This window comes from Eurytemora carolleeae, unplaced genomic scaffold (assembly GCF_000591075.1).
Source record: "Eurytemora carolleeae unplaced genomic scaffold, Eaff_2.0 scaffold507, whole genome shotgun sequence".
NCBI lineage: Eukaryota > Metazoa > Arthropoda > Copepoda > Calanoida > Temoridae > Eurytemora > Eurytemora carolleeae.
In genome coordinates this window covers 15,568-29,369 of record NW_019396911.1, presented here as the reverse complement: position 1 = coordinate 29,369, position 13,802 = coordinate 15,568, and the positions used below count along the sequence as shown (strand labels likewise).

The 13,802-nt window shown below is 31.8% G+C and overlaps 1 protein-coding gene across 3 annotated transcripts in view; it reads right to left on the bottom strand.

Annotated features, from left to right (window-relative positions):
* Nucleotides 1–4,522: 4,522 nt before the first annotated feature.
* LOC111710010 (hyccin-like) overlaps nt 4,523–13,802 on the bottom strand; it is a 19,004-nt gene continuing 9,724 nt past the window's right edge. The window contains exons 11-17 of one of the 3 annotated variants that reach the window (XR_002766978.1): nt 10,403–10,494; nt 8,377–8,423; nt 8,072–8,181; nt 6,393–6,483; nt 6,025–6,094; nt 5,572–5,742; nt 4,523–5,007 (exon numbers count right to left, since the gene is read on the bottom strand). Coding sequence is in view for 2 of the 3 variants with exons in the window: in XM_023484006.1 (XP_023339774.1) it covers nt 5,658–5,742; nt 6,025–6,094; nt 6,393–6,483; nt 8,072–8,181; nt 8,377–8,423; nt 10,403–10,494 (495 nt within the window). In the remaining variant the exon portion in view is untranslated. The other 2 variants (XM_023484006.1, XM_023484007.1) reach the window with 2 other exon arrangements.

Genomic DNA, 13,802 nt, shown 5'->3' with positions numbered 1-13,802 from the left:
GTAAAAAGCATTTTATTAAACCCCTTCAGTAAAAATGAACTCCCTCCGGTGGTCTCCAGTAGAGTCAAAATCTTACTACGAACTTCCGTGACTCCCATTGTTGTTGTTTCAAAAGTCTCATTCTTTGTGTACAGTAGTGCTGAGGATCAACTTAAACTCTTAATCCGTATCTATGTATGTAAGTTAAACCTTTAACTAGAAATTTCTAAATGTCGTCTTCTAAATATTGTTTTTTTTTCTTTGGAGAAATAATAAGCTATTGTTTGTTTGTTTGTTTCTAATAAAAGTAAAAAAATGTGAAATGTAAAATTTATATTGTGACTTTTGGGGTATCGAGTACTAATTAAATTTTAGAACGACGAACTGTCAATTAATATATTTAGAGGGACACACAGTATACTAAATTTCCACAATTCTTCCTTAGTCCAAGGATCGTCTTTAATCATTGAAATAATTTGCAGCATTCATTCGTCAAACTATAATTTTACAAATCTGACTTTTAAACCAAAAATCTCTAAATTCTCCTTGTCAATGCTTTTACAAATTGTGGTTTGCTTTTTTTGTGCATGAAAAATTACTGGAGATATAGGGTTACCCACACAGAATAGACTTCGGAGACGACTGTACGGAATTCATACTGTCTGTTTCCTTATATTCACGATTACCTGAGATGGAATTTAAAGAACTTGAGCCGCGGTTTAAATCCGCCAAAACCCGGTTTAAATTCAGCGCCGGCTTAAATTTTGAAACATTTGATACAGTTTTATGTGGAACCAACGTGTACCATATTTAAACCGCGGCTTAAATTTAAACCGCGGCTTAAATTTAAACCGCGGCTCGAATTCTTTAAATTCGGCCACTGTACACTTTTTTTTCTTTGTCAAATCATTAATTAAAACATTATATTTTATTCTAGACAGGAAGTCTAGGGATCGTCATATTTCGTTAGTTTCAGGTCGTCTTTACAGTCTCATCGAAATACAAGATTACAAGTCGAAATACAAGATTACCCAGAAAGGTAATCTTGTATTTCGACTTTTGTTCATATTTCAATTTAATAAATAAAACCAAAAATTTAAACGAAATTTATGAAAGTTTTGAAAGCGAATAATATAAATTATAGAACTAAGGGTTTGCTTGTATTAAATATCGTAGCAAACCCCATACTTATAAACCTGAACACACCTAGATATATTACATTGTACATTGTAACCTAACTACGCTTGTAAATAACTAAATCAAACCTGTATTGCGATTACACCTAACTGCACTTATCAATAACTATGTAAAACTTGTAATTACGTTTATTAATGTAACCTGCACCATAGAATTCAAAATAAACGTTGGTTGGAATAATACTCCGCTTGATTACAGTGTTAGAGTAATATATATCCTCATGTAGCGAACGAGATTATTGAGCGACCTGGAGTTCGGGATTGAGTTGTATGTTGTAGTATCTTGTGAGACAGATGCCTGAGATTATTGAGTGACCTGGAGTTCAGGATTGAGTTGTATCTTGTGAGACAGATACCTGAGATTATTGAGCAAACTGGATTTGGCGATTGAGTTGTATATTGTAAGACAGTTCCTAAAGATTACAGAAGGTTATACCTGGATTGGTACTGATCTAAAAGGATTTATTGGAGTAGGGCATTTACTACATGCTGTGATTTTTAAATCAAGAATTTTACGTGTAACATTAGGTCAGAAATAAGTTGACAGATGAATACCGCAAATATACTTCCAAAAATGATCTTCAAGTCGTCTCAACACTGCCATGTTTTGTGGGACACTTTGTACACTTTATAGAAATGTCAAATTTTCATCCATCAAAATTTGTTTGTACCGGAGCTAAATTCATCTTAGTAACGCGTATGTATTATTCTTCAAATTTTATGATTAATTACAAAAAAATGCCATAAATTAGACAACATTATGGTTCAGGTCCGGTCCAAAATATCAGTTTGGGTTTATACTATGAAGTTGGGTTCAGGTCCGGTCCAAAATATCAGTTTGGGTTTATACTATGTAGTTGGGTTCAGGTCCGGAGTGTATGATTTGGGTTAATTCTAGCTAGTTGGGTTTAGACCCAGTCCAAAATATCAGAAGCATGTATGGTTTGGGTTAATTCTAGTTGGGTTCAGGTCCGGTCCAGGCTAATTCTGTTAACTCAGAACCATAGTACACGTATAGATTGATTTGGTCAATCTAAAGTCGTATGACAAGGTTTTTTCTAGGTCCTTTGTATGTTCTGTGTCTATAGCGTGGAGGAGTTGGAACATGAGGTGTCAATTCTAGATGCTCTTTGATCCATTTAGCCACCCGAAATGGTCCAGATGGGTAGGAGTCTTCAATCCTAAAAAACATTTAACAAAAATATTGAAAATATCTTGAAAAATATTACTTGAAGCTACAATTTTTATTTATAAAATATATGTCATATATGATAAAGATAAAAAAATAAAGGAATAATAATTTCAAGTGACTCTCCACATAAAGAGGGACATGTCCCATTCACAACGGTACTCAGGAAACTTTTATCTGATCAATAATGTGAAATATATCGTAGTCTATTTCGATTAGAAAGCAAAAGCGGAGATTATTCTTATTATTATTATTATAATTTTTTATTATTATCATTATTGTGAAAATTATTATTATGAGTATTATTATCATTATTANGTTTCCGGCCATTCCTTAAAAATAATTGTTAAATTTTTTTTTTTTAATTTGAATGTAAAAACGCAAATTAATAAAAATAAAATGTATACAAAAATTAAATGATCAGTAGCTACTAATGCTATTAACAGAAGAAGAATAGGCATTTGATTCAGCATATTTTGACTAAAATACAGTGAGATAAAATAGGAAAACCATATTAAACAATCTTTATTGAATTTCATAAGAAAGAAAATAGTTGAAAAACTGATTATTAGGCAACAGAAGTCTGAGAACACTGCACAATTATGGTGTTTAATGTTTGTTGGGTAATTTAAAATTAAAACTTGAGTCTAACACGTCGTCATCCTATTCCACAGTTTTATGAATATCACTGTATCTGTTTCAAACAACTCTAACTGAATTTATCAAATTTTTTTAATCCGTCGTTTTCTCACCTCTGCTGGATAGTCTAATTTAAAGTTACTGGGCATGTGAACCAAATCTTGTAGAGACAGTCCAATTCTATAATTTAAGCAATTTAGTTCTAGAATAAAGTATAAAAACATGGCCGTCAATGTTCAAAAAAGATTGAATTTTAATATCAGAAACTTTTGAATAAAAAAGTTGAAATAAAATAAAAAGAAACCATTAGTTTCCCTTTTCAAATCCACGTAAAACACAGCTGTCGCAGAATATATTTAAAAATCAACTCATAAATTATTTGATTAGAAGCTCCTTAGAAGATTTAGAAGTTTAAGATATTTTACATTTGTATGCTCATTGTTGTGTTCTAAAATAAGCTATTATTACAATTATCAAAATGTCGACTCTTGCAAAAGATAAAGGCCTTAATGTTTTTTTAACAGATATTTACCAACGGTTGGGGTTTCCTCTGTTAAAGGCACTATAAGCTTGATTTCAAGTGACCCTCCATGCAAAGATTGTAATGCTTTATTCTGAACGGTTACCTTGAAACCTTTTTCTGTTTGAAAATATGGAAAATGTCGTCGTTTTCTAGATCAAAAAGTGTTTTATTCTGAACATTCGTACATGTTTTCTTGCAGTAAATTGCGCAGGTTACTTGTGTAGATAACCCACTATTAGAAATAGTCAGTTTTCAAAATTATAAAATTTTATATGAAATTCATACTTGATCAGACAAAGCTTTTAAGAGAACCATTGTGAATCAGGCATTGCCACCTTTGCATGGAGAGACACTTGAAATTACGCTTACAGTCCCTTTAAGGCTTGCAATCTTCCGCTGTTGAGTCAAAATATAGTTAAACCCTAAATAAGCCATACATCGAAAGAATTCATCAAATGTCGTATTCTTCACTTTCTGATAATGGAATGTTGCAGATATTGAGTTTTTTAATGAAATGATTATATGGAGCTTTTTAAAACTGTTCCTGCATATTCATAGCTATTTATTTATTTTCGCAAATACTGAGATTTACGTAATATAATATGAAACTCGTTGAAAAATTGTCAAGACGACATTTGATAAATTCTTNTTTCTAAAAAATTATCTATATTTACATAAAAACGATACATACGCGTAAGGGCCCCCCCCTCGTACGCCCCTGCTCCCGGACGCCATAAACCTCCGCTATGCACACATGCAAAAAAAGCATGCGCAATACATCAAAATGTGCCTGTGTAATACAGGAGGTTTTTTAAATTTGTGTTTTGAGTGTAAATAAAAGATTTTCTACAATTTTTTCGTGAGAGGTTTCTCAAAGATGAGAAGTATTTATCAATTATCATAAATAGTGCGTAAATATGGCTAATAATGTGGTATATCTCTTCTCTTCTATTTGTTTTTCTACTTATTCTACTCCAAGCTCACGAAAAAAAAGAATTTAAACATTAAAATTTTATTTTCAAAAATACAGAATAATGACTACGAAATACTATTGACAATTGACTAGAGACTATTTTGTAAATATATCTTGAAAGCTAATCAATATTTCTAACAATTGTTGTTGAATTCTAGAGAAAGATGTAACCCCCCCTAGTCTCTTTCAAGCCTTGTCGGTTCGTTAAAAATCCCCCCCGAACCAATTAAAGGAATGAAAAAGTTAATAGTTAAAGGATGTAGTAGAGTTAACATTCAACATTTAACAGTAACAGGATTACTTAGCTCATAAAATTGATTTGATTGGTTTATTTGTTAATATATTTAATAGTGAGAGAGGCTCTCTTAGATCAATGATAAAAATCTTACTTATACTTACTTATACTATCTTACTCATTCTTATTTATCAAGATTTTATTAAAATACTATTTAAATGCAACTTATATTAATAATAAATTTTCACATTTCAGTCTATCTTACTCTAAACCCTTTAGATATTTCTAGAATATTCTGGTATTACTAGATTTATCTAGAAAATACCAGAAGAACTAGATATTTCTAGAATATACTGGTATAACTAGATATTTCTAGAATATACTGATAGAACTAGATATTTCTAGAATATACTGATAGAACTAGATATTTCTAGAAAATACTGGCAGAACTAGATATTTATAGAATATTCTGGTAGAACTAGATATATCTAGAATATACTGGTAGAACCAGATATATCTAGAATATACTGGTAGAACTAGATATATCTAGAATATACTAATAGAACTAGATATTTCTAGAATATACTGGTAGAACTAGATATTACTAGAATAAACTGGTAGAACCAGATACTTCTAGAATATGCTAATATAACTAGATATTACTAGAATATATTGGTATAACCAGATATTTCTAGAATATACAAATATAACAAGATATTACTAGAATATACTGGTAGAACTAGATATTTCTAGAATATACTGGTAGAACTAGATATATCTAGAATATATTGGTAGAACCAGATATTTCTAGAATATACTGGTAGAACTAGATATTACTAGAATATTTTGGTAGAACAAGATATTTCTAGAATATACTGGTAGAACTAGATATTTCTAGAATATACTGGTAGAACCAGATATTTCTAGAATATACTGGTAGAACCAGACTCTGGGCTATGGATCGCTATCGTCTCTGAGGGAAAGTTTTGCAGTCTTAATTCTTCCAACCTAAAAATAATAAAATTACTTTTAAAAGCCGATATTTAAAAAAAAGTTTTTACAAAAATATTTTTCATTAAATTGGAACTGCAGAGAAAAAATAATCTCTCTTCATTACTTTAGGACCTTGTAAAACATGACAGATGATCAGAATTTGCGGCATTCTTTCATTAATCTTGAATATAAAAAATGAATGCCGCAAAAAAGTTTTAATATCAAAGAAATCTAATTCTCAACTTTCTTGTTTATTAAGACACCCCTTGGTTAATGCAGGATAAAGTTATTAGTTACCCTTCAAGATCGCCGGGATTAGATTTAACTTCCTTCTTCTTTTTATCCTTCTTCTCACTCAACCCTCGCCCTACAACCAACCAATCAATCAAAAATCAATCAATCAATCAATCAATCAATTAGTCAGTCAGTCAGTCAGTCAGTCAGTCAATCAACCATCAGACTTTTCTAATCAATCAATCAATCAATCAGCCATCAGAATTTTTCTTATCGATTAGTCAGCCAGCCAATCAAACTCTCAGTCAATCAATCAGAATTCGTCTTAAATATTTCTTGTCAATTCTTTTTGTGTTTTTTATGCTAAACATTCCAAGGAAAGTGTTTTCATCCCTCGTTCATAGGAATAATCGTTTGTTAACAGACTTTACCTTTATCAGAAACTTCACTTTCAGAAAACCTTTCTCGATCTTTCTTTCTCATTGGTATTCTTACATTATCCCGGACATTCTCCATCCTTGCCTGATCAAACATGATATCATGATAATAATATTACATTCTCCATCCTTGCCTGATCAAACATGATATCATGATAATAATATTACATTCTCCATCCTTGCCTGATCAAACATGATATCATGATAATGATAATACATTCTCCATCCTTGCCTGATCAAACATGATATCATGATAATAATAATACATTCTCCATCCTTGCCTGATCAAACATGATATCATGATAATAATATTACATTCTCCATCCTTGCCTGATCAAACATGATATCATGATAATGATAATACATTCGCCATCCTTGCCTGATCAAACATGATATCAAGATAATAATATTACATTCTCCATCCTTGCCTGATCAAACATGATATCATGATAATAATAATACATTCTCCATCCTTGCCTGATCAAACATGATATCATGATAATAATAATACATTCTCCTTCCTTGCCTGATCAAACATGATATCATGATAATAATAATACAGATATTTAAATATTATGCCAATAAGATAAAAATAATGAAAACGGTGGATGCCATTTGTAATATATTTCTTTTTGAGGTTCTTCTGTTTTTCGGTTTTTTAATAATCTTTTAAAAACTTTTGAGTGAAACGCTTTTTTCAAGTCTAAATTTGATACAAATTAAATACAATTTACTCAAAAAGTGAAATCTGGCAATTTCTATATTTGCATGCTAATTCTAAGCATAATCTAATATCAGAACCTATAAAAACCTCTGGCGTTTCTGTCTTTAAACCTAGCTCATGGCTGAGGTCAATGGTCAAAGAGAGGTGAACGATTTGGAACGTTTACCGGAGGTCCAAAGTATACATATTGAACAGACTTAGTGACAAACTCTGGTCATTTTAGTAAAAAAGTATTAAAAACATTTTTTCAAAATAATAAAACAAAATAAGAAATTATTAACGAGCTTAGGTTAAACAAATCTTCAAAAATTACATGTAATTTGTCATATTTTTGCAAAATAACCTATCATACAAAATATTTTAAAGCATAAAAAATTCAACCAAAATAACAGTATTAAAACACCCTTTTATCTTTTTTTACCGCCTTTATCTTTTTTTTTAACAGAGGGAGGTTAAGTTACTTTACGTCCCTTGGGACGGTTATGTAAGATATCCACCCGCTCTGCGAAGTTTTTAAGAAAAAATTCGCGCATTTTCATCTCAAAATTGTGAACAACTACTTTTTCGGGAAATTAAAAATTTTACTTAATCCTTGGTAGAGTAAAATTCACTTAATTTCCCTATAAAGCAGTTGTAATTAATTATAAATTAATAATTAATTATGCTCTAAAAAAATAGGTTTCACATTTGAATTCAGCATAAGAAAATAAGGTAAAACATAAGAATTTTTAAAGCTTGTTTGGGGACCGAAAAGTTACTTTTTCCTGAAAAAATTGTTTATCTTGAATTTAGCATTTAAATATGTTTGCAAGGCTGGACCTCCGGTGCAGTGGGCGGATGCTTAACTTCGAAATAAGTTCAAATCCATCACCTCTAATTGTCTAATGTATACATTTATTTTTTTAAATACTTGAAAATAAGAAAAATATAAACATGAAAAAGTATCAACCTTTATTTTATCCGCAATGTTCTCCATATCTCTTCCCTTCCTCGTCTCCTGACCTCCCTCCTCCTCCTCCTCAGTAATTATTGTCATTTTAGACTCAAGACTAGATGGACCTTAACATACAATATATAGATAATAGATAAACAGATGGATAAATTAATAAATGGATACATGAAAACTCAACGGGCCTGAACGATTACATGAATAAATGAATGAATAAATGAATGAATGAATAAATAAATAGATGGATGAATGGGTGAATAAAAGGATGGATGAATAAATGAAAGGATGAATGAATGAATGAATACCTTCATCATCCTCTAGCCTAGGAATATCTCCTTCCAGTTTCTTAGTTCTAAAATAAGTATTTTTTAATGTTGATACATTCTTAATTAATAAACAATACAGGACAACCTTGACAAAGATATAAATTAGACAGGACAACCTTGACAAAGATATAAACAAGACAGGACAACCTTGAAAAAGATATAAATAAGACAGGACAACCTTGAGAAAGATAAAAATAAGACAGGACAACCTTGACAAAGATGTATTAAAGACAGGACAACCTTGACAAAGATAAAAACAAGACAGGACAACCTTGACAAAGATATACATAAGACAGGACAACCTTGACAGAGATATAAACAAGACAGGACAACCATTACAAAGAAATAAAAAATACAGGACAACCTTGACAAAGATAAAAACAAGACAGGACAACCTTGACAAAGATATAAATAAGATTGGACAACCTTGATAATGATAAAAACAAGACAGGACAGCCTTGAAAACAAGACAGGACAACCTTGACAAAGATATAAATAAGACAGGTCAACCTTGACAAAGATATAAACAAGACCGGACAACCTTGACAAAGATATGAATAAGATTGGACAACCTTGACAAAGATATAAATAAGACAGGACAACCATGACAAAGATAAAAATAAGACAGGACAACTTAGAAAAAGATATAAACAAGACAGGACACGCTTGAAAAAGATATTAATAAGACAGGACAACCTTGACAAAGATATATAAATAAGACAGGACAACCTTGACAAAGATATAAACAAGACCGGACAACCTTGACAAAGATATAAAACAGATTGGACAACCTTGATAAAGATATAAACAAGACAGGACAACCTTGACAAAGATATAAATAAGATTGGACAACCTTGACAAAGATATAAACATGACAGGACAACCTTGACAAAGATATAAATAAGATTGGACAACGTTGACAAAGATAAAAAATAAGACAGGACAACCTTGAAAAGATATAAATAAGACAGGACAACCTTGACGAAGATAAAAATAAGACAGGGCAACTTAGATAAAGATATAAACAAGACAGGACAACCTTGACAAAGATATAAACAAAACAGGACAACCTTGACAAAGATATAAACAAGACAGGACAACCTTGATAAAGATAAAAGATTGGACAACCTTGACAAAGATGTAAACAAGACCGGACAACCTTGACAAAGATATAAATAAGATTGGACAACCTTGACAAAGATATAAATAAGGCAGGACAACTTAGAAAAAGATATAAACAAGACAGGACAACCTTGACAAAGATATAAATAAGATTGGACAACCTTGACAAAGATATCAATAAGACAGGACAACCTTGAAAAAGATATAAATAAGACAGAACAACCTTGACCAAGATATAAACAAGACAGGACAACCTTGACAAAAATATAAATAAGATTGGACAACCTTGACAAAGATATAAACAAGACAGGACAACCTTGACAAAGATATAAATAAGATTGGACAACCTTGACAAAGATATAAATAAGACAGGACAACTTAGAAAAAGATATAAAGAAGACAGGACAACCTTGACAAAGATATAAACAAGACAGGAAAACCTTGACAAAGATATAAACAAGACAGGACATCCTTGACAAAGATATAAACAAGACAGGACAACCTTGACAAAGATATAAACAAGACAGGACAACCTTGACAAAGATATAAACAAGACAGGACAACCTTGACAAAGATATAAACAACTACAAGGTACTGCAGATGTAGTTTTAAGTGACCCTCCATTTATAGAGGTGTATGGCTGTTTTATTACAACAGTACCCAATAGATAGTTTTGTTTTCTGTATGAAAATGATCGAATTAAATCTCTAAAATAGAGACTTGCGTATTTTTTGCGGCAAAAGAAGGAATGAAATTGACAGAATTTAACACATTTAAGAAAAAAATTGTGATCTTTTCGTTAACATACAACTTTAAAATAGGGGATACAAATACGGCTGTAGTATTTGAGTTATAAAACATTATCTTAAAAATAAAATCTAACCTGAAGCTTGCGTTTGTGATTATATTTTTTGAAAGCTGGGATGGAGTTGAAATATATCTCTGTTCTTCAATACTAGGACCATTAGGAGCCATCTATACAATAATTTAAAATGTTATAAAACAATAGGTTACTTTATCATTCATGCTAACTTCATGGTCAACTATAAACGTTGCTATAATGTTGAATTAGCTGTATATTATTACAATGTAATATAAAGTTAAATTGGTCCCAGATTTCACAAACATATTTGAAACAAAAAATTTGAAGAAAAAAGATTTCGATTTTTCTAGCCAATAACAAACAAAACTGAGTGTCCACAAAAAATTTCAGCCCTATCGGTCTAGTCGTTTGGCCGGCTATACGCAACAATAACATATATATATAAAAATGTTTTGTTTTATTATACAGATAAATTTGAGATGAAACTCAAGGAAGAATGTAAAGGTTATTTTTATTTTTGTTTTTATTTTTAGAAATAAATACAAAGAAAAACAATAAAGAATTATAATTAAAGTAACCACAGGCTTTTCAGGAGTGGGGGCGTAGAAGAGAATTCTAAAGGCCGCAGTGCTTATGATAAATTTAGTTTTGTTACGGATCTGGATCCGCACTAGAAAAAAAATTGGATCCGGATCTGGATCAAGGAAATGAGCATTTCTTTAAGATTTACTAACTTTTATTCACAAAGCAGAAATTTCAAATTATTTCTCTTAATTTTTTTTGCTTATTTTTATGCTATAACTTGATGAACCGTTCAGAGATTAGACAATTTTTATATTCTCTCTTTTTGAACAGTTCGGATATGGGGTTAAAAGTAAAAAAGCTTTTCTTTGTAGTTTTTGGTTGATATTTTGCCCCTTAAATCCGGATCTGCGGATTCACATTTTTTTGCGGATCAGGATCCAGGAAGCCAAAATTTTGCGGATCCAACAGATCCGGATCCTATTCTTGAGCAGTGCTAAATGGGTTTCCCGTTGTGAGGGGTATTGATTTAAAATGATATAAAGATGAATATTGTTTAGTAATATGGAATGTCTTTTATTACTAGTATATTATTGCAAATAGCAATCATTCCAAGAAATTACTCAATAAAATAAAAATAAAATACAAAATTATCTGATAAAATGAGAAAGATAAAAGATATGGAGGGTTTCTCAATAAATGCAATGCGCATATTGAGGCCAAGGTTTGAAGAAAGTTAAGATCCAACTGTGCATGTGTATATCTAAAGATTATCTCTACTAACTAACAGTATACCTCAAAGGGTCTTGTGTACATGTTTATATAAGAAGAATTTCTCTTCTAACAAGCAGTACACTAGAAGGGTACGTATGTACATGTAATGTGTATACCCCGAGAAGAGATCTACTTCCCAGTGAAAGGTTCTTAAGATCTGCACGGAATTTAACCAAAACCAAATAGCATTGGCCAGGATTGGACAAACAAACAATGCCAGGCAGAAGCTAAAATTAGAACTGATGCTGAAAACCTTAACAGAGAAATGGACAATGAGAAATATTTTAACTGGGAGTGGAAGGTGATCAGACTGAAAGGTCAAAGAAAGCTGATAAAAGCCAGGAAGATAAACATAAACAGAAGGAAAAGACCATAGAGCAACGAGGGACCCCCTCAACCCGTTTCATCCAGCAAACTCTAAATATTGTTTACTTGAATGCCTGAAGTATGATCAGTAAAATTTATGACCTTGAAGAAGTTAATGAACAAAACCCAGAAATCATCCTAATAACTGAGACCTGGTCTAATAAAGACATTTCAAATTCGATCCTTCAACTTGAATGATATTTTATCGAACTGCCCCTAAGATGTGACACCACTGATACTGCTAATGGTATCCGGGGCGGGTTGTTAGTATATGTGAAACATGAAATGACTATCTTAAAAACTGACAATATTAATACAGTTTTACAATTCTGCCAATTCAAAGTATCATCAGATAATAACCAGGATTTAAATGTCACTGCAGTGTACAGATTTCCAAACTCCCCTAATATAAATAGCTCAGAACTGTGTGAATTATTTAATAAATTCTCTCGACAAGAACAACCTAATAATAGGAAATTTTAACTATTCATATATTGATTGAGTAAATAACTCTTGTGATGACAAATGTCACCCTTTTGTGGATTCCCTCAGTGAAAGGTTCCTTTATCAAATAATAGATATCCTAACCCACATTCCTGGTAATATTCTTGATCTTGCCCTCATAGACTTGTCAGAAAGAATAATCAATATTGAACCTATTGGAAATTTTAGCAATAGGGACCACTCAATTATTTCTCAAAATATAATTTTAAACGTAGCATTAGATCAAATTAAGGAGTATGTTCCGAAATGGGACAAATGTGATATTGATTCTTTTTCAGACATTTAACATCAGTGAACTGGGAATGTGAATTCAGTGACAAGGGGACAGAAGAATGTTGGCTCTACTTAAAAACAGAATTACTCAAGGTATAAAATTTTTCATTCCAAATAACCTTAGAATCAAGAGTAACAAACCTCCCTGAATGGATAGAGACATTCAAAGATTGGTTAGAGCAACAACTAAGTTTACAAGACATATATAAAATCAAAGGACACAGTTAATTTGAAAAATTTAAAGAATGTTACAAAACAACGCCACCCCACTCAGAGATCCTATATCTAGGTTCTCACTGTAGCTGTTCTTTTGTCCTCCTCTTTCTTTACCTTCAAGATGGCACCACTAGTCTTTATACTATTGTGATCTTTATCTTGTCTATTGTTCTTTCATCTCTTTTATGTATTATCTCTAGTGGTGTCCTTATTCCAAATATATGCCAAGAAGAATATCCTGAATGCCTTCATGTGTTATCACTGTATTACTTCTGGATCCTGCTTTCCCTGGATCCTTATATTCTCTCTCTCTTTCTCCTGTGGCTGGTCCTATGGGTGTTCCAGCTCCTTTTGCTTGTACCAGTCTAGGCGGCTCCTCTCCTCCTTGCTTCCTGTGTTCCTATCCTAGAAGTGCCTGGGTGACCTTTGTCATGGAAGGACTAGGAGGACCTTCTCCATCAGAGCAAATACCAGATGTGTGTAACTTGGGCAAGTTAAAAAATCTATAGGACGAGCAAAGTGTAAATTGTAAAAAATCTTTTTGTGAAGGAGAAGAAAAAGGCTTTTAATTCTCATCTTCTGACAAAAACCAAATCTAGAGCTGGAGTTGGTAGTGATTTCTCAGGCACTGACCCAACTGCAACCCAATTTAACATAAATCAACAAGTTCTTGGTGAACCAGTTTCAGGTGTGAACATCTCCAAGAGAGATATAGTAAAGAAAAACTCTGCTGCAGGGCCAGATAATATTTCAGCTAAAGGGGATGGTGGAGTTGGCACATTTGATGTAGGGGGGGGGGGGGCCC